Source organism: Lagopus muta, chromosome 2 (assembly GCF_023343835.1).
Source record: "Lagopus muta isolate bLagMut1 chromosome 2, bLagMut1 primary, whole genome shotgun sequence".
Taxonomy (NCBI): Eukaryota; Metazoa; Chordata; class Aves; order Galliformes; family Phasianidae; genus Lagopus; species Lagopus muta.
The window spans coordinates 53,393,773-53,416,004 of record NC_064434.1 but is presented as its reverse complement, the minus strand read 5'-3'; the positions used below and the strand labels follow the sequence as shown (position 1 = coordinate 53,416,004).

At 36.7% G+C, this 22,232-nt stretch overlaps 1 protein-coding gene across 2 annotated transcripts in view; it reads right to left on the bottom strand.

Moving 5' to 3' along the window:
- Positions 1–614: 614 nt before the first annotated feature.
- The window catches only part of ENPP1 (ectonucleotide pyrophosphatase/phosphodiesterase 1), a 58,451-nt gene continuing 36,833 nt past the window's right edge, over positions 615–22,232 (bottom strand). The window contains exons 11-25 of one of the 2 annotated variants that reach the window (XM_048936612.1): positions 21,896–21,968; positions 20,164–20,272; positions 18,634–18,765; positions 17,121–17,152; positions 16,005–16,132; positions 14,915–14,984; positions 13,255–13,342; positions 10,888–11,063; positions 10,285–10,336; positions 7,051–7,205; positions 5,896–6,031; positions 4,892–4,972; positions 3,250–3,382; positions 2,439–2,595; positions 615–1,604 (exon numbers count right to left, since the gene is read on the bottom strand). In XM_048936612.1, coding sequence (XP_048792569.1) covers positions 1,437–1,604; positions 2,439–2,595; positions 3,250–3,382; positions 4,892–4,972; positions 5,896–6,031; positions 7,051–7,205; positions 10,285–10,336; positions 10,888–11,063; positions 13,255–13,342; positions 14,915–14,984; positions 16,005–16,132; positions 17,121–17,152; positions 18,634–18,765; positions 20,164–20,272; positions 21,896–21,968 — 1,690 coding nt within the window. In that variant the 3' untranslated portion in view covers positions 615–1,436. Of the gene's footprint in view, positions 1,605–2,438; positions 2,596–3,249; positions 3,383–4,225; positions 4,973–5,895; positions 6,032–7,050; positions 7,206–10,284; positions 10,337–10,887; positions 11,064–13,254; positions 13,343–14,914; positions 14,985–16,004; positions 16,133–17,120; positions 17,153–18,633; positions 18,766–20,163; positions 20,273–21,895; positions 21,969–22,232 lie in introns of those variants that run through there. The other variant, XR_007375290.1, reaches the window with a different exon arrangement.

Genomic DNA, 22,232 nt, shown 5'->3' with positions numbered 1-22,232 from the left:
TAAAGCAAAGAAAAAAAAGTCCCAGGATGTCTGCCCTCTTAAACTGAAGCAAATAGAACAGCTTTCTGTTGATTTCAGCAGGCTTTGAATCCAGCCTCCAACTTGCCCTGACCAAGCCAGAAGGTAAAATACCTCGCTGATCTGTTGCAGGGTCTTCAGTCCTTTAACAGACTTGTGCGTGATGTATTTTCTTTTAAAATGAGACAAACATGATGTATAATTCACTATGCCATACTTAATACATAGCAGAGCCAATTTTGGCTCGTTGGCTTCAGAGGGAGTGGGAGAATTACAAAGGTGATAGCATGGAGACTAGGAAAGGAGGGAGTTACTACACTCCTGAGTGCCTGTAGCAGCTGTTTGTGTGGTCTGAGCTTCCAGGAAAGCTCATTATTTGCTTCTGCTGGATTTGCATCTGGCAGTGTCTGCATTCAAGACAGGTAACTTATGTGAGCTGGAATTTGGATGATATAGCAAAAAGGAAACAGCTAAAAATGTGTTGAGAATGTGGCTATTTGCTGCCAATGAGCAGCCTGTGGGCACTGACTTGTTTTTATGGGAAGTCATCACTTTACCATTCTGCCATCAATTTTTATGTGAAAATATCTTGGAGCAAAAAAAAAAAAACGGGGGGGGGTAGATTTCAAAACCATAACAGACTAAATGATACACACCAAATCTAAAAAGGCATAAATACAAGTTTAATTTGAAGCAATTCATTTCTGAGAGCTCAGGGATCTTTCTGAATTTCAGGGGGAGATGATTGCTCCTGCCCACTCTGAGGATGCATGTAAAACATGCAGAGTATGTATCAAACTCTTCTTCGGTGTTGGAGGCACTAGAGGGCAGCAACGCACCAGCATACCTTTGCTAACAGAACTCTGTTAGCCAAGTTTATTCCTTGCTGGGTACCAGTCTTATTGCTTACCTCAATATAGGTTCTTGTATCACAATGCTGTGTTATTACGTGAGACCCAAAACTCAGTATATAACTCACACTTCAAGGAAATACGCTGCTTTTTGTATTTCAATGGTCAATAAAGCAGTTATTTCTTAAAACTGTAAAATATTTCCTCATTAGAATATTGACCACATTGATCACAACTTGTGCTTTATAAAACTCTCCCTCTCCAGTGCATGTAAAAGATAGTTTTGTTTTTGTCTCAGGCTGCAATGATCAAATATTGACAGCATTTAATAATGGCCATTGTTCTACCATATTCAAGGGTGAGCAACAGGAGCTGCCACCCTGTGTTATATACACAGTCCATCAGGAGTCCCTGAGATACAAATATGGCTCCCACTTTCCTCCCCACTGCATTTTGGTCAAGAGTTCTCAATAAATGTTCCAGCTTATTTAAAAAAAAAAAAAAAAATCAATTAAAAATTCTATTTACATATCTGTTGTAAAATGGACAAAAATTACATAGGAAAAATCAGACAGTTTCAAAAGTTGGTAAATATGTTTTTAACTGTAAAATGTCAGATACTGGCTGTTTTCTGTCTTGATAGAAGCTGAGTCCTGTAAGTAATTCTACATCTCTGATCCGAGCTATGTGAAACTTCATTCTCTCTTCAACCCACAGCGACTCAGACCTCCCATCCTAATGGGAAAGAAGAGGAAAAAAATTTGTGAAATGTTCTTTTTTCTGATATAGATTTAAATCAATTAGTAAAAGATATTTTCATTTTTTTTATGATGACAGACAAAGCAGTAACTGGCAGCAAACAAATAGAAAGCACTGGATTCTACAAATAAAAAGCTTGTACAAATTCAGTACTTGCTGTTACTTCCTCAAGTGTACAGAACCTGCAGCTGCATCAGTGGAAGCTGGTGATAATGAGGAGTGGCAGGGAAGGTCCAACATCTATTCAGCATTTCTGTGATAAAGCTACTGCTGGGAACTTTGCTTTAAGTGGGCAGTTACTTGTGTACATCCTCCCTGTAGGATAGCACTTCACATGCTTTGTTCTGGTTTATAAGGAGCATAGCTATGTACGTTCCCATCATAATGCCCAAGTACTTGAAGTAGAAGCAATCAGTGCTCTTCAAGAAATTGTCTTCTCCTTTAGGGTATACACTTGATCTAACACTGGATCACTTTTGTGGATGACTCATCCTCTCCTAGAAGTTCATCACCTTTCTCAAATGATATGACTGGATATTGCTGCTATTGAAAACTATGCATGCATCACACTGATTCTCTCAACATACTCCTCTGATTCTACTCAGCTATCTGTAAGTCTTTGAACAGGAAACTTTCCCCATTTAAGCATATGTACACATTCTAATGTAATTCTGTTTACAAAAATATTGTATTCCCTCTCAAGAAGATTGACAGACTGTAGAGTTTTTACACCCTTTAATTAGCTGGTCACTGAAACTCAAGCAGAATGAGCTCAAGCCTGGCTTTATGGAGACTGAATAGACTACTTACTGCACAGCTTTCACTATTGTCTTCTCTGTGAGGTACAATGAAAGATAAGGCATCTAGAGATCCTTCACACTTCAAAGGAGTTTCAGAAGTATTTTTACAAGTAGTCAGCACAATGAAGAAATGAGTAGGAATGGGAACTTCTGAGTTACCAGGGTGTCTGAAATGCAGAAGATATTTCTGTAAATCAGTAAGTTAATTCCTGTACAAAGAGCAAATAGCAGTAACCAGCTGTACTGTGGTACACTGTTTTTTAGCAACCCATGTAGTTAGTCTGAAGAAAGCTTGGATCTGGAGGTAAAATTAATCTGTAATCAAAGTTGACAGCATATTCTGGATTAATGTTTTGCATATCAAGTTCAGCTTGTAGGCCCAAAATGGTGAGGTGTGACAAAGAACTTACTTTAAAAGGTGCAAGAATTTATCACCTATCTGTTATCTTGAACCAGTTTTTCCATCTGGGAGTAACTAGTACACTTGTGCTGACAACTCAGTAATAGAACACCACCAGATATACAGAATCATTAATATAAACCACAATACCATGGGTAAGCCCCTGCTTCATCCAGTTCTAGAAGCAATGTTTCAGGATGACACACTTCTAGTACATGCTTATTCTTTCTGCTTTTTGTTTGCTTCTCAGCTTTACACAGCTCAATTGATTTAGGTCCATCTGACTGCTTCTATCTGAACTGGTAAGACCTGCCAAGGATCAGTCTCAGCAAGATGCTTTTCTTGCTAACAAGGATCAAAATTACTTTGTGACTACTAATGGAGAAAAGAAGCAAAGGATTACAGTGGGAAAGCAGCTCACCTTTTCACCTTTTCTGGGGTATCATAGATCCCATCAGAGTTGTAATCAAACACAGGACCACTTACTACATTGACACCATTTCTGTCTGCAGCATACCCAGGCAGCAGGGACTGATGGAAGTAGTTCCATAACACTAGAATACAGTAATGGAAATGGGATACATCATCTCCAAGATAGGAGTTATTAATAGAACTGTGCTGTTCCCAGTAGAGTACTGATGGGCATGGTAAGCTAGGAAAATAGTATACTATACTTAATATATTATCCTAGGAAAATACAGGTCTTTATAGTTTTAATCTACCTGAGCAGCAGCATGCACAGCAGAATCTCCTGGCATTCTGGTTTCACAGTCACCCTAACCACAAACCTGACTGAACATAGTGACACTGCTCCCTTATGGCCTTGGGTTTCTTTCATGGAAACCAAGGTATGAAGAAGCTAAAAAGGGAAGATGAGAGAAAACCATGACTGTATCTTGCCTCATTATCAAGGTTCGAATGGCTGGCATATATGCCTGCATCTCCATTTCATGAAAATTTCAATTTATATGTACCTGAAGCCTCTTCTTACCTCTTTCATTTTAATTATCTTTAAGAGGAAATGACTGCTTTTTTTTTTTTTTTTTTTTTTTTTTTTTCCTCCAGAGGAAGTGCCATGCTTCTTTACATTAAGAATATGCTTAACCTCCCTCAGCCAACCATCTTATACTTAATTTCACCCAGGAAAGCCCATATCTTATATTAGAAATCTGATTATTTTCCTATTTTCTCAGTTTTAGAGACTCTTAATTTCTGCCTGGAAACTCATCTGACTTTGAGAGACATTCCTAAAACAGAAATGAATTTAACTTACTGTCATATGTGGCCTTCCAGTACTTGAAGGGAGCATATAAAGAGCTTGCTAACAAGGATCAAAATTACTTTGTGACTACTAATGGAGAAAAGAAGCAAAGGATTACAATGGGAAAGCAGCTCACCTTTTCACCTTTTCTGGGGTATCGTAGATCCCATCAGAAGGGGAATGGCTATTTATGAGGGTGGGTAGTGATAGGACAAGGTGGAATGGTCTTAAACTGAGACAGGGGAGATTTAGGTTAGATATTAGGAGGAAGTTTTTCCACACAGAGGGTGGTGATGCACTAGAGCAGGTTACCCACGGAGGTTGTGGATGCCCCATCCCTGGAAGCATTCAAGGCCAGGCTGGATGTGGCTCTGGGCAGCCTGGTTGAGTGGTTGGCAGCCCTACACATAGCAGGAGGATTGAAACTAGATGATCATTGTGGTCCTTTTCAACCCAGACCACTCTATGATGATGATTCTATGACATAACTGGCATTTGGGTTATCTAGAAGATACTGTATAAAACCTTGTTTAGGTAGGTAGGGAAATGCAAATAAAAATGTCAGTCATAAAATAAAGACATCTATACCACACCAGTGTGTAATTAGCCATAAGCTAATAATGCTGGGCCTTTTTCATAAGGATCATAAGACCTACTTCAGGAAGTTTTCACTGATGTAAGAAATTCAGGGTCTGGGAAGGTCTTATTTCACAGACACAGCTAAATTGAAATTATTTGTGGTGTTTGGAAGTAAGTAAAAAGACTGCAGCCTTACACTCAAATACACATATAAAGAAAATACCTTTAAATGCAGGATACATTGGCACAATGTTGCTGGTGAGCAAGGCATCATAATGAGATTTCTTTGCATCTGTCATAAAATCTAAAACCAAAAAGCACAAAAATACAAGATTAAAGATCAATGCTATGATGTTAAGGTGGAGTTGACCTAAACTCACTTTTCAAGTTGATGTGTAAATACCAACTGCAGCATATGCTGATCAGGTCCAAAATAAAATAATCTCATCAGCAGCAACAGTAATTGCACTTGGAAGGTATACAGTGTCCACATTATTTTAGTATTTTAAAATATCCAAACAGACTTTTGAGCAGTGGGGAAGGGAATAAAATTCACTTCCTGAGGCATGAGAATAGCTTTCTTTGAGCTTTGCAAACAGCACTTTGCATGGATGTTAAAATAACCTTCACTCAATGCTTTAGCAGTAAAACCAGTGTAAAATGCTTCCAGATCAGACCAGCACCAGTTTACATGCAATATAACCTCTGTAAAAAGCTAACTATATTTTAAAATACGTTTTTGAGGATCAGACCTGCACTCTTTACATCAAATACTGAGTCCCTTTACCAAAAGTCACGTATGCACACAATGGTAAATTTCAAACATAAAATAAACTTAAATCAAGACATTTTTACATTTACAGACAAATGTTTCTATTTTACTTTGGGTAGCTCCAACTAATGGAGGTCATGCAAAATGAATTTGCAGTTTATTAGTTTGCCAGACTTGACTCAAGGTTTACACATTTCTTCCAGTTTCTTCTATGAGATGCCACATTAGAAACCAGACAAGTTGAAAAGCTTTCAGGAAAAACTAAATGACCTTGGACTACTCAACAACTGCTGATGCATGTGCAATGTTTTCCTTTCTCATATGCTAAAAAGAACTATAATAATTCAGCAACTACTGCTTCAAGTTCTTAATCAGAAATATCTATAAAAGAAGATATTACTGCATTACAAACTACTTAAGTCACATGTGGTGTACAAAGAAAGCAATGTATTTACTTGGAGGAGAAAGAAATCCATAAGTTAGTCGAGGATGATTGTTGTAAAATGAACACGTCTGGTTATGATTAGAAGGAATACGAAGATCCTTGTGTAAACAGCTGGAAATATCTTCTGCAGTAGAATTCCAATTGTCCTATTGAACAAGAAGAAAGTAGCACTAGAAAATTAAAATTAAAATAGCTGACTTGCAATATTTTGTTCAATGTGGGGGACTGCAGAATTCTAAATATTTACCCACGGCTGCTTTCAGTGGTGCAAGGAGCCTTAAGATTCAAATGTTGTCCCTATTTTGCCAAGGAAAAACAAGCCCTCTCATTTGCTGCACATGTTTTGTAAATAAAATAAGCAGAACTGCAGTATTTCAGTTAAGAATAATATCCCCTTTCAAAGGAAGACTGGGAGGTCCCTACTAAAGCTAACTTGATCTTGTCTGAATGCATACACTTAGGCTAAGAGTCAGAGGCAGCCATCTCTCTCCAATGGGCCACTTGTTACAATAACTGTTTGCTTTGAGCCACTGACCTCTCAAGAAACTCAGGATAAAGCAAACCTTGACAGAGCTTAGTTTGGTTTACTTATAATGGCCATTATTTAAAAACTGTACAGCCCAGATAATCAAACTAAAAAGCATCTTCTACAGTCCTAATTTCACTTCAAGCATGCCTTGGCTTCTAAATTTTCTACAAACTGGAAAACCAATCTGAAAAACTTTCATTCTTAACATCAACAATCTGCATGAACATCTTAGCACATGGTTCAGGACAGCAAAGTCTAGATTAATCAACAACTTCTTTAAACTCAATCAGAATGATCTTCTGAGGGAAGGATTCAATCAAGGCATCAGTGGTTACAGATAGCTCAGAGATTATCTTTTCAAAAGGCTCCTACATTATTATGTACACTGCTTTATCTGGCAGACTGCTATAGCAGACCTACATTGCCAAGCAGTGGAGTAAATGCAGATTCACAGGATCTCTCAGTCTCTGTGGCAATGGTCTCCTCACTTCCTCTGTTCCCTCCAGAGGCAAAAGCTTATGCCAAGAAGAAGGAAGGAGTCAAAGCCAACTCTTATTTCAAAAAGTGTTTGAGAATAGCTGTCATTCAATCTTTTTACCTTTCAATGTTGTTTCTAACATTTCTTCAGATACTTACATTTTTGTTAATGGTGTACGAACTCCACAGTGACATCTTGTAGTCCTTGCTGTATCCGTTTACATAGCGGTAATGGTAAAGGAGGCAGTAATTATGTTTCTTCTGCAGAACCCTGGGCCGTCCGTAGGGCAAAGTGAGTGTCTCTATCTTCTTAACTGGAGTAGATTTAATGCTAGTTACATTTCAATTGATAATGGTTGTTGAGAACCTTACTCTTTTATACACCTAAAATTGCCCTGATTTCTACTTGCTAAATAGAGAAATCGTAGTAATAAAACAAAAAACAAAAAATTCTATTCTTGTATCAAAGGTGTAGTTTCTATAAGGCAAGAAATTAACTGACAATACCAATATAAAGAAATATGCCACCATACATAACTCAAATGTACAATGTTCAGTTTTACAGTGTATTTAAAACAACACATTTAGACATTTTAAAATAGTAGATGGATATAAAATGCAAATTTTAGTCCTAGTTGATTTTGTACTTTGATATAAATACACATGTGGGATCTGCTTTTACTTAACATTTAGCTGAGAAATAAACTAATTGTGGTGATTTCAAATCTGCTGAAGGGGCTGTTTTAGTTTAAAGCACAAAGCTATTTGAAGAAATGACATTTATGGCTCTACATTTCATTGGCCTTTAAATGAATGATACAGTGAAATAACAGTTAAATTTTCAGATGCGTGAGGACTAAAATGGAGCTGTAGGAAAGAAGGGGACAGACTCTTTAGCAGGGGCTGTTGTGATAAGACAAGGGGAAATGGTTTCAAACTGAAGGAATGGAAATTTAAATTGGATATAAGGTAGAAGTTTTTTACAAGAGTAGTGGGGCACTGGAACAGGTCGCCCAGAGAGACGGTGGATACCCTGGCCCCAGAGACACTGAGTGTCAGGCTGGATTGGACTCTGAGCAACCTGATGTAGCTGCAGGTATTCCTGTTCATTTCAGGGGGGTTGGACCAAATGACCTTAAAAGGTTCCTTCCAACTCTAAGGATTCTATGACTTTATAATGACTGTGATGGTCATGAAACCATTTCCCTCCCCCCCTTTCTCAGATCACACTTCTCTACAATATTTGCATACAAAAAAAAAAAAGAAGCATCTCTAAGATGCTAAGATCTCTAAGGGTTTCTGCCAGATCCTTGCCTAGGGCAATGCCTGTTTATGTCCATTCACCAACAACCACATCCAACAGAGCAGTGAAGACTTTCCTTTAAAATGGTAACAGAAACAATGTATGTGGGATCAAAAGAGGGGATAGTCATTAGAAAGAAGCTAAACAGAAAAGCAGAGTTAGCAACATAAATACTTTACAGTGTATTTTTTCTTAAGATTCTTAAAATAATAGTGAAAAAAAAAAAGTAACAATAGAATCGTAAGAAACATGCTCCTGCATTCACCTAATGCAGTCCAAAAACGTCAAAAAAGGTTCCGAATTTTTGAAGATAAACATTAATTTCATCAAAAGATTGAATATTTATTTAGGTAGAAACGACCAAAAAAAGAATATTTTCAAGTTTCCAGTTCTCTAGTGTAAAATAAAAACTAAGAAAAACTCAAAATAATAAAAAATATTGCTTCACTACTGAATATGCAAATGTTTTTGATTCTTAAATGTATGGAATTATAAAGAAGGGGGCCAAAGCTTCAGGTATATTTACCATTAAGTAGGTTACTGCCATCCACAAATCTTCAACTTCAAGGCAATTGTTTTAAATGAGGAATTCAATTCCAAATTTAAAAAACAAAAAAATGAAGTCAAGTTCATGACATTTATTTCCCTACCCATCATGGAAAAGACAAACATTTTAGGCTTGACTGTTTGTTCTCTTTTTCCATAAAACTTAAAAAAGCAGTAGTTAATTGCTCTTATATGGCTGTCAAGTTATAACAAACAATGTCAGAATATGCACGGGTAATCAATAAACTGAATACTTTCAAGGAGTATGGAGGCTGGCTGATAGACAAGGTGTTGTTAGAGATGGAAGAAATGTATGTAATAAGTGCAGGATTCATACGACTTAAAAGCAAATTACTTATACTAAGATCAGCAGTAACCTAGGATAAGCCAAGCTAAAATCCTAGTGTTTCAGAAGTGTAGGTTTAGAACCTTTGGTTAATTTTTTACAAAATGGGTTCTAAAACATATTACATGCCTGGCATATTTCTCCAAAGCCATATTCAGCAGGGCACTCAGGCTTCTACCTACATATTCATAGTTTGTTTCAGATAAACTACTTACACGCTATGAATAAAGCACCTGCTGCCGTATCCTACTAATTGGATTTTATTTCACTGCTCTTATGCATGTTGCAATACCAACGACTGATTTTTTAAGTCTCTGGGACACACTTTAACAAGATGCCCTGCTGTCAATGGAAAATGCTCAAGAAAACTATTCACTTTTTGTGCCAGGACAAACTACATAAGTCAACAGAAGCCCTAAATTAGTCCGGAATAAGCATCAAGCACTGGATCCTGCCTGTAGCTGACATAAATCCAATTCTTAACAGTGAGCTACAGCAGGTTCTCAACAAATACAGAGATTATTTGCTTAAGAAACAAGGTTCCATGAACAAACACCCAGCAAGGTTTCTATCAACTTATTTTCCTTTCCGACCATCTAACTGCTATGACTCCATTTATTAAGGTATTAGCATGAAGGGCTAGATTCCAACTTGTTTTCCATTATTTAATTAATGTGTTTTGCTTTACAAGTTATAAATACATATATGGCCTTGCAAACTGCAGCTCAAATTTGGCACAAGTGTGCCCACAGAACTGAAATACAGTATTAGCACAGCAAAAAATGATTTAAAACCAAGTGATAACCAGATCATGTAAAATATTCTGTACTTCTTTAGATGTTGCCAACATGACATCAATATTTACAGGGATTACTTATCACATAGTTATCCATTCACCACTTTTGCTTCTCATTCTGAAGGGCTCATTATTTCAGTGTTGGAAAGTTCAAATATTTCAGATAATAACATGCACCATAAAGAAACATATACACAGCTACACATGTACTCCAGAACAGTTCAGTAAGATTGTATCTGAATCCTACATATACATGACAGAGTTGTAACCCCAAAGAGTAATTCAAAGAGTTTTTAACTACATACTTGATATTTGTTCAGAAGTTTAGATATCAAATATTTTACATTTTTAATTATCCTCGCCTTTATATTTTCATTCTCTTTTACAAGCTAAATGTCTTACCTTCTGTTTCAGTAAGATTTAAACGCTGATGAAAATCTCTTACTGGCAAGCCCTGTAATTATAAAGCAAAAACATTGATTTTTTTACTATGTGTTTCACAAAGCAATTTATATTCCACTACTTACAATAATAAATGTAACACATCTGACTTGCAAGTTAACCCTGTACAAAACTCACAGACAGGGACTGCAGAGGAGCTACGGAGAACTGCAGAAACACACTGTTTTTGCCACAAGTGTATCAACATCTTTGAAAATCAATCCCAAGCATACAGCATAGTCACAGAAAGGAAATTTCAACATAGTAAAGTGAACCAAGTAATAACTAAATGCTTTTCCCATCAAAGTTTGCTTCTGCAGTGTTTTCCACACTCTTTAGAGCTGAATGTTGCTTTACTTAGGAAACCTCAAAAAATGAACATGCAAATATAGGCTCTCTAACTCCAGGCAAGACATGATTTTGAGACCGGATAAAAAACAAAAAAAAAAAAAAAAAACAGGAAGCAAAACTACGAGATAAATATTTATACTAGAGAATCCAGAGTCTCACTCTGAATACAACAGAGACAAATGCCTCGATGACTCCAACCATTTCGGTACGTACTGCTATCCTGCAGGAGCAGCCAAGGCTCACTGGAAAGGTTCTTTGTCCCACAAAAGAGCATTCAGAAGGATGGCTTGTTTCTTTGGGATGGTGAGGGGTGTAAACAGGATTCCTTAAGAGATTATTTAGGCATCCATGGGTTCCATTGTTTGGGGCTGGCTTCAAATCAAGCAAGTCTATGAAAGAATTCAAGTCACAGGACAAAACACACTATAATACATTGCTGCTTGTGTTGTGATAGCAATTATGGTTGATTACAAGATAATAATGAAATAATCCTGCACTGCTTGCTATTCAGAACAACTGAAAGGAAAAACAATGTAAGCACTTTAAAAGACAATATATATATATTCTCAGGTAGGGCTCAGGATGGAATTAGTCTGCTTGCAAGGAGGTACAGAATAAGCACAAAAAAATCATATAACACATACACAGAATCACTGAATGCTTGGGGTGGAAGGGACCTTAAAGTTCCAACCTTCTGCCATGGTCAGGGTTGCCACACACTGGGATCAGGCTAGATCCCTTGCAACCCAAGCTGTACTGCAATTCTGTGAAGTCTAGCAGTTTGAACTCTTCAGAAAACATGAGGTGAAATTCCTTCATTCAGACGAGACAATCAGTTGTACATATCTGATGTTTATGCTTTAAGTGCTGACATGCTGCACAAATGCAAACAGTATTTCTCTTTGGCTGCCCTTGGAAGAAGGTGCAGTCAGAGTATTTCAAGAAAAATCTCAGGGACCAGACTGAAAGAACATGCCTTTCTGCAGTCCAGAAGGTACCTAAGGCCATGGGCAAGGAAAAGTTTTAGTAAGTTGCCTCATTTCATCATTTTCTATCTAAAAGTAAAGGTGCTGGCTTCTAATTCCTTCTATACAGGATGGAAGAAATCTGGACATCGATGAGTGAATATAAGAAATCTGATCTGCCACTGAACTTGCTTCTATGAGATGTCAGTAAAGACTGCCACACAGCATATACGGAAGGGAATGGGGGAGCATTAGAACAAGGTTCAAAGAAATCAACTACAACATGAAAAGACATCAAAGCACACAAGGGTGTGAGATGCATACTTTCTGACAGTAGCCTGTTTCCTATTCCAGCAAAGAATTTAAACACATGGCTTAAATATGGTATACCTGATCATTGTCACTGATCTCAAGCATGTGCAGTGCTCCCGTTAAGTGCTTTCTGGATCAAACCCTTTGGTAACAAATTGTCTCTCACAGAAGCAGGTGTTAGAGCAAGCATGGATCCTGGTAAGAGAGAGAAGGAGGCAGGAGATAATGGAAACAGGTGAAGACCTCCAGGGGAATAAGTGAACTCGGCAGAAAAAAACAGCAATGGATTTCTGGAGAAATCATGAAAGAGAGGACAAAGAAGGGACGCAGAAAGTAACAGTAACATTGTATTTGAAAGGGTGAAAAAAAGGAGGGCAGCAAGGTGTCTGATATTCTGAAATGAACCCCCCTTCTCTGGTGCAGTGAAAAATCATAGAGAAATGGGGAACCTAACCACAGCAGTTCTGCAGCTAAAGAGATGACTAGCTTTAGAGTGAGACTCTGAAGTCATGGGACTGTAGGCTAATTGAGATAGTTACCATTCATTGAAAGATGAAAAAACAGCTGTGACACTAGAGAATGAGAATGGATGGGGAAACATCCAAACCCCCAGTACATAAATTGAATGACAGGCATCAACGAATTTGGGAGAAGGCTTATTATATGAATCAAGAAAGTGTACTGTATCAATCAATTTCAATTTCAGTTAACTAAATTGAAAACCTATCTAAATCAAGGCAATAAAAGATTGAAAATATGATAAAGGAAAATAACAAATAAGAATACACGTAGTAGAACGTACAAGGATTGTTCAAGTGTATGAAAAACTGGATGGGGCAGCAGAGCATGACTCTGACTTCCTAGAAATGAGTAGCCTGGCAGCTGAACCCATACCTCCATTCTCATACTACAGTAATTATTTCTGCTCTGCCAGAATAAGGTTTCATTATTGAAGTAAGCCTCTGGTTAAACAGGAGAAAGAAAGGCAGGGTGTGTTTTTGGCAGGAGGAAGGTAGTGTAGGTAGTTTTAATAGTAGTGAGTCAAAATGTCAGCTTTGGAGCAGGTCAGAGGAACACTCACAGTGACTGGTGGAAAACACAGATACAGGCGGCCTGAACAGCACAGCCTCAATAGCAATTAGTCCTTTAGAAGCTGAGCCTTTCTCAGGTACTAGTGAAAATTGGCAGAAAGTCTTAAAGATAATTTTCTAAGGACATTTAAAAGTTCATTATCAAAAGATTTATGACACCCAGAAGATTTTGTTTTTAACAAACAAAGAAGACCCCCATCAACTGTACTTACCACACATTAAATTATATACTTCAATGTTTTCAAATGGATCAACTTGAGTCTGAAATTTGAATCCTGGTCCAAAACCAATAAAGATAGCCTAGGGTTCACAGAGAAAAGGGGATGTCTCTTAAAGACAGGCAGAAACTGAAAATATTTTCACATCCCAATTTTTTTTTTCTAGGAACCTATCCTTAGCAACACAGCACAGGTCAAGTTAAAAGCAAGCTTTTCTTAAAAAAGTAAATATTTTTCCAGTAAAATACACATAATCAGATATTTGAAAAGATGTAGGAATAATTTTAAGAAGTAGTCAATAAGTATTAGGAAACCCAGTTCTGTCTCACTGCTGCCTTTAAAAGACGCCTTCAGCCATTTATGAAGTTCTTTGCTTCCCTCTGCTTTTGAAGAACATCATTCTCTCAAATGACTTAAATGACTTAATGGAAAAGTTGAGCCAAAATAACCATCACTTTGCATGCCTTGTAAACAAACTGGGAGCTTTTAATTTAAGGCTGTAAAAACATCTGTTGGTAGTAACATTTTAAATGGATGAAGCAATTGCAAGATCCAAGACTTCTATCACTTCTTCTTGCACCACTTCCTGAATTGGGCTGGCACAAGCAATTGTGTAGCCAAACAGTGAACCCAATCCAGGAACTCAGCCAGCTCAAAACACTTAATATTTTTTCTTCCTGGCTCTTTTTCATTTGATTCAGTTCCCTGACCTACTTAACTCCGCAGCAACACAAAGTTAACACTAGCATAGAGCAGGGTTTGCTGCAGCAGGAAAAACAAGGGGGTGAGGGCAGCAAATGCTTACACTCAACTTATGATAAGATTGTTTTTAAACTTACCTTCAGATATTCAGCTTTTTTTTAAGTAAAGCTTGCATCCATTTGTGCTGCACAGATATTAAACAAGGATGCATGCTTTGCATTCAACACATCTCAGTGCTCTTTGCAAACAATTCAATTGTCTCAGATTTCATAGCTATGTGGAAAAAACAGGCTTTTTTCTTTTCTTGTTCTTTTTCTGAGATGTAAGCATTAGACAGGCTGTCACTCCACAGTGGTTGCTACCAAAATCTGTAGGTGAGTAGAGACCAGACTTGACTGGCTAAAGGATGCTGTTAAGGGTCATGTTCCTCAGTGCTACATGGTGGGATGCAGAGGGACAATAGGCATAACTTGAAACAAGAAAGTTTCAGTCTGAGTATTGGTAACCCATTTATACCATAAGGACAAAAGAGCAGTAAGGCAGTGGAAAGAGCTGCCTACAGAGGTTGTGCAGTCACTGTACTCGAGAGTTTTCAAGATTCAATTGCACGAAATCCTGAGTAATCTTGTCTCATCTCACAGCTGACTCTGCTTTGAGTTGCAGATAGGACTGAGACCTCCTGAGATCCCTTCCAATTTGAATTCTCTTGTATTTTATGATTCCTATATTTGAAAATTTGAAAAGATAAGTTCTCTTTTCCTGTTTTTAATGTTACAACAACAACAAAAAAAGGGCACATATTTATATTCTCATCAGCAGAAGTTGAATCTCTGCGGCATGGACTGAATAGCGCCAGATCTCAACAATAAATAAATCTCAAGCCTCAGCAACCACAACATTCATAATCAGAAGATGCTGAAAATAAAAGCCAATATAAGTTTTCAAACCTTACCTGCATACTTGGGAAACGATTATCTGAGCCATGGAATCCACCTGTGCAACTTTTAATCTCAAGCGGTTTCCTATTAAAAATTCACAATTTACATAACTCACACTTTACAAACTTCATCAGCCTAAAAAGCATTCAGTGATGCACTGTTTACTTGCTATTTAAAGATTTTAGAGGTTTTCCACAGGGAACAGAAAGTCTTCAAGGTCTAGGAAAAATGCCTTTTGAATCCTCCACAAATATTACTCCTCTGGAATTCATAAAGGTCTGTCTTAGAGTCACTCAAAATCAAAAATCAGATGACACGTGAAGAAAATATTTGTTCTCAGGCTAAGAAATCATCACTTTACTGGCATTTGAGTAAAAGAACTTGATAATACACAAAATAAATAGTTATGTACTTCAGAGGATTCAGTTGGGCATCTTGTAGTCTAGTAAAAACAAGTCTCAAACATATGTTTGTTCCACATACATTATTGAAAGGTGTTTATTTTCAGAAACTCAAACCTGATTTGCAAGACTTGTACACATTTCATTGTTATGCAACAATTGTTAAGCAACAGGACTTAGTGAATACTTGGGCTTTCAGTATCACAGAGGTGTTTAAAACTGCGTCGTTACAGCAGATGTCATTATTATGGGAACTGTTAAGTTCAGTGGTCAGAATATGTAATGTAATCACTGATAACAGTATGTTCAGTAAGTTCAGCATGGCTCATTCACATGACTGCTTCAACAACAGCAGTTATACACATGCTTACCAGGACTCACTTTGGAAATTCCTAAAGCATGGCAAGATGTTCATGAGACAGGGGGGACCTTAGTTTCTAACATACGTGATTTAGCATTTGCACTACCAGCATACTCAGTCTGGAGAGTATCCATAGCTGTGAGATTAGAATTGAGCCTCCTCAGGTGAGCACAAACTCACCTGAAAAAGCTTGGCTTCTCTTTGCAACATCTCTTTGCTTAGACAAACAAGAATTCCAGGCTCCAATAGCTATCATTTAACTCTATACACCTGGAAGTCAAAGACTACGAGAAAACAATGATATCTTTGCTGTATAATCAAGTACATAAAACTGTAACTTACCTAGCTAGTTGCCACTGGGAATTTAAATAAAAGTGCAGTGGTTCAATCCGGTCATTATTGGCATAATGGAAACGCTTGGGTAGAAACTGTTTCATATAAGCTTTGAAAGGCTGATTTGGTTCTATGCACTGAAATATTTAAAATTAAAATATAAAATGCACATTCAATCACAATTTCATGCAGAGTTCTTAGCACTTCTCTCACAAAGGGTCTGCAATAGTTTCTTCTAAGAACAATGGGACTACATCATGTTTGGAGTAACAGGACACATAAATATTAATAAATATATAGCAAATACGAACTGGTTTTGCAATCAACAGTTATTAAAAGAATATTTATATGGGATTATTAATATCATTTACTCTTGTTATTTTTTTACTTACAGCCTACAATTGTACAGAACCAAACTGTACACTGAGACATTATGATACTTTCAAGCGGTAGGAGCGTATCCAGTAAAATAATTCTATATTTCTGTAATATTAGAGTCACAGATACTCAAATCAGGACAGTCATTTTATTCTGACAGCTTAGGATCCATTCATTGTTAAGAACAACATGACTGAAACAGTAGAACTTTGAATTCACCTATACAAACAGCTTAGCTCTCACTGACAGCAGTGTCAGCACAACTGAGAAGCTAACAACAGGTTATGGTGCAGGCATGAGAACAGAATCAGGAATAGCAAAGTTCAAGCTGGAATTGACAAAAAGATATCACTACCCAACTAAAAGCTGTTTATCAAATAGGTGTGAGCAAGCTAATCTTATGCTCATCCAGGAAATGGAGTTAAGATTTACATTATTGTGGCCTTCAGCCAGTGTGGTCCAGAAGCACAAGTTCTGAAGAGCAACGTGATTATAGCATTAGGTAAGAGTTAGTGAAAACAAATGAAAACAAAACCTTAGTTAATACACAACCAGATACAGCCATATGATACCCTAATAAACTTTGGCCTTCTCCTACATGGAATTACTTTTATGTTGTTAACTTTATAGAATGTAGAAAGTCACTGACTCAAAGTCCTGATGTCATTTTAGCAGCCTAGAAAATAGTTGATGCTACAAAATGCCTAGTAGAAATAAAGCTAGAGCAGCAGATAAGACAATACTTACTGTGAGGTTTCTGACAATGCCTTCATAATTAACTGGAAGAATCATATGTAAGAATTAGTCACCTAAGTTAAAAAAGATCAGATGTAAAATGAAAGCATCTTCCTTACGTAATTTAATTACCTTCAATTTCAAAAATTTTCCAGAACAAAAGCTATCTGTAGCAAAACAATCAAACTATTGCTTCTATGAAATTTTAGTTCACCTCCCTTGCTTACTTACAGCTTTACATTTTTAAACAATATTAGCTACATCAGAAAAGTAATCAAAGAAGTATGCTCCCACAAAAAAGGCAGCTAAGTGCTGTACTAATTAAGCTAGAATTTTTCTGCTTGCTAATAAAACTAAGGAAAAAAAGAAACAAATAAAACAGTAAGGACTGCAGTCTTGTCTGGCAAACATCCTTAGCAAGAAAAGCCAAGTAAAGTTAGCCAAGATTCAGATTCTTAGATTGAAGCCAAAAGGGGACATTACATCATTTAGCTTGACATTTTGTGTAACAGAGGAACATTAACATTTCACACAGTTACTCTGCCCTAAGTCTGATATTCAATGCTTGACTGAAGTACATAAAGGATCGCGTTTGCAAGGAACCATTAATAGTTCCTGCAAAGATACGTGCAGTGCTACAAACACAGCTATGTTACTTCAGGAAGACAGTACATGTATCAATAACAGAAGATGCTCTGCTTTTCTTCCTCCTGAGCTTGTTTATCCAGACAGAATCTGGAAGTGCAGTTGACTCCCACATTCTCCAAGGAAACATTTAAAGTTGTTTAGAATAGCACCAAGAAATGACATAAAGAGAAATAAAAGTTACTGGTGTTAATGCATACAAGTTTTAATGAGCTTGGAGAACAATGGAAAAAGCATGTCTTCTCTGAAAGAGATATGAAACATGAAGGAAACACTCATGTTCTACATTAAAAACAGTCAAACCCTGCAGATATCAAGTGTTCCTCTGCAGTGTGACTGCATAATAAAGTTAAAAATTTGTAAGTATTCATTGATTTTTACTGAAGGGGATTATCTTCTTTTACAGTTTACTCTGCTGATCTGTTGACAGGACATTAGGAGAAAACCCATTTTTTCATTATAAAATAATATGTAAAATACAAAAAAAAAAAAAAATTACTTTAAATCAAAAATAAAGCATATTATACGTTTATACACGTTTATACTGGTAAATCACTAAATAAGGTGAGATACGATGGAGGATTAGGAAGCTATCTTGAGATCTGATTCAAAGGAATGTCTTTCATATAGCATGAACACTTGTAGTTGTTCGCATGCAAAAGGAATTTGTAGGTTTTACACACACTTTTGGCCCTACAAAGCAAAATGCTCTTTAAAAGCATGTGTGCACCACTCAGTATTTTTCTTTCATTATTACTCAGGTTGTCCCCAGCTGAGCTTCACTCAGGTTTACCAGTGTATTATGTGAATCTTAAGTTTGTATTCAGAAAGCACTAAAGTGTATAACCAAGTAATAAAAATGAGTTTAACAACTACATACAAGAGAAATACTCATCTGGAACATTATTAGGTCGAAGGCGAGCTGCAGGCCCAGGCACTAATATGAAATCTTGAATGTTGTCCAGATAGCTGTTCAGATATGCTGTTTTTCTGCAACTCCCTGCTTCCATCCCTGCACAAGGAAGTACATTTCATTTAAAAATGAGAATATCAACGTGGAGTGTTCTTACTGATGAGAGATATAAGACATAAAATTTAAGCTGTAGAAACCACATATGTAATATCTCAGGCCTTTTTTTTTTTTTTTCCTTAAATCAGCAATACCAAGACACATGATCCAAGGATACCACAATACACTTGTACATAAGGAAGTGTAAAACATCACACGTACATATATTTATGCACATATATAGCCACTTCTTCAGCCCAGAAAGTCACTCCAACTGAGTAAATTTGACTGGACAAATTTTCTCAAAGGGAAAGAAATCACATGTGTCTAAGAACAGTGGTAATGATGAGACCAACTACTGACAGAACAAGGGGCTTTAAACTAGAAGAGGAGAAATTTAGATTAGATATAAGGAAGAAAGTTTTTACTCAGGGAGTGGTGAGGCAGTGGCACAGGCTGCCCAAAGAAGCTGTGGGTGCCCCATCCCTGGAGGTGTTCAAGGCCAGCACGGATGGGGCCCTGGGCAGCCTGAGCTGGTTGACAACAGCCTTGCCCACAGCAGTGGGATTTAGAACTGGATGAGCTTTAAGATCCTTTCCAACTTAAACCATTCTATAATTCCATGATTCTGTGATTCACTTAGTCCAACATCCCACCTAATTGTGTTTCAACTGATGCTTGGAGAAATAATGTGTAAGCATATCAACTACAGACTGAACTTTCTCCCATTGTTTCTTAGCAGTTTCCAAAAGTCATAAAGTTGCATACTGCATTTGAACTCTCATATTGAATTATAGCTCGACAGGTTCATTCTCTATTTATTTGTTAGATGTATTTTAAACCTGCATATATATTTGGCTTAGATCATTCCCAGTGACAGTGAGTTCTGCAAGTTGGTCCTATGCAGCATCAAAGCGTACTTTCATTTGTCAGCCACAGTTGAAAAAATGGAATGGTGAAAGATACAACTTTTTAGCTCTTATTATAGAAATAATTAAATATAGAAAAGCTACTACAGAAGTAAATCCAAGTTTCTTATTCACTGTTTTTTAATAATGGATAAGGTAATTAATAACTAAAAAGAATACATGGCATTGATTTTTACTTCTTCAGCAATTCGTAGACCATTGCATAGTGTAGTTAAAAGAATAAAACAAAACCTGTTTTTTTCCAATTCATTTTTTTACTTCTCTTACCAGGTGGCCCTCCCTGTGCTCTTCACTTCTTTTCCTCACACTCATAGCCTAATTCCCACCTAAACTGATTGTCTCTTATGCCATCTTCATAATATAAAACATATTTTATATGTTAACATTACCAGAAACACGCAAGAATAAATTCAGAATATTACTTTATGAAAGCCTTTCAAAATTGTGACATATTTTATAAAAACAAATTTACCATGATCTGATATAAAAATAATGTTCAGGCATTTGTGCAAGTTCATTTGTTTGAGACCATCCATCAGCATCCCAACTATTGCATCTACTCTCTGCAATGCCAAAATGACCTGCAAGGACAAAAATAGGCATGTCATCTTAAACATTTTAACTGAAGAAAAAAAAAAAACAAACAAACCCCAAGCCAATAAGTAAGTAACAATTAAAAAAAACAATGAACTCCACATTTCTAGAGAGAGGGAATAAATTTAAACTTCAAAGGTATGTGCTAAACATAAATAAAAATCTCTCCATTTAAGGTGAGATGCAGTTCAGACATAGGTGAGGGACATAGGGCAACTAGCCAACTATGCAGCAACCTTCAAACTCACTACAGGGAGCACATAAAGGAGGAACATATAAAGGTGCAAAGTAAAGGAGGAAATTCAAGGACAAGAGAGTGAAGCATTCTCAATACCTCATTAAACTTGCTTCTTGTCTATTTCCACTTCTCTCAGTATCGCATCCTTCATATGCATATTCTTTGTGTCTATTGAGAACAGGCTCAAGAGGTATAACTATCATGCTAAATGGAACAAGAGCCTGAAGACTGCCTAGGATCTGCACTACTCAAAACTACCTCCATCTACAGAAGACTGGCTGTATCCCTACAGCTCTTGGTTCCAATTTTTTCTGCCCCTCACGCTGTACTAAGACTAATCTACATGTTTTTATGTGTTCTCTCAGTTAAAAACATTTGGAAAAAAATCTGATTACAGCCTGTGAGATCAGTTTTAGAGTATGAAATTGAGGATGTTTGTCAATTTACCAGGGGCACAACCAACAACTACAAGGAATGCCTCAGAACACAAGTGCTGGTGGCAGAACACCAGAGGACTGAAGCGAAGCCCGCAGCAATCTGCCTCAAAATTCCCATTTGGAACAGCCTTGGTGGCAACTATCCTTGAAATTACCCTTGAAAAATCAAGAGCTTTCTACTATTGTCACTACTGAGGTTAGATATCTAGATAGATTCTCAAGCTTTATAAACATTCAGTAAAAAGTTCTTGAATTTTTGAGAGCTTTTTCCTTTGCATTTTTCACTTCAGTTTGTAAAAATAGAAAGCCACTTAACACTCCTAGAAACAGAAACATTGATCATTCCTGAAGACTTCTTACTTATACAACAGCTATATTACAGCCTGTGATATCTTTCCTTTTATTACCACTCCCAAGAAGGTATTAATTCTAACCTCAGGGAGGTAAGATTAATATTCTTTTAACCTTCGTACAGAGACTGGTAGAAAATCATAACACGAATGTTTATCCACCAAAATTGGACCATCACCACTAAAACCTCTGTTTTTGACAAGGTGAAAGTATATAATCAAGGTAGTGTTTCTGTTGCTGTGTTGCGTTTGGATTTTTTGGGGGATTTTTTTGGTTTGTTTTATTTTTCTAAATTCATCATTCAGAATTAGTATCAGACAGATAAAACAACACACAATACATCCAAACACACTTTGGTGATTAAAGTTATTGAAAAAAAATATATAAACATTAAAGCTAGACCTTCTAAATAGGCTGCTTATTACTTGTTACGCATCAATGTTAATTACGGACAAACCATCTATTTACAAATTTTTTTTTGTAATAAGAATGCTGACTGTGGTCTTAGTTAATCAAACACAATTTATAAAAGCTTTATTATATAATCATATCAAAACTTTAAATTAAAAAAAGAAATTACTTACTCCACTGCTTACTGGTCCAAACTTATGGCCTGAGGAATCTGGTTCTTCTAAATACAGAGTGTAAAAGTGTGGTCTAAATCAAACAGTACCAAAAATGTAATATTTTCCATACACATTGAGACGGCTTGAAGAGATTATATTTCAACAGTGGATACAAAATATCAGAAACAACTCTATCATTCAGAGGCAGGACACATTAAAGGGAAAGAGAGAAATGTAACAGTAAAAATAGGTTTCACTCATAAAAACAGGCTTGCATTAACAGTACTTTAACATTGCCAGAGTAATGTTTAACATTATTTAAAACAGAAATCATATTTACAAAGTATTTCATTGT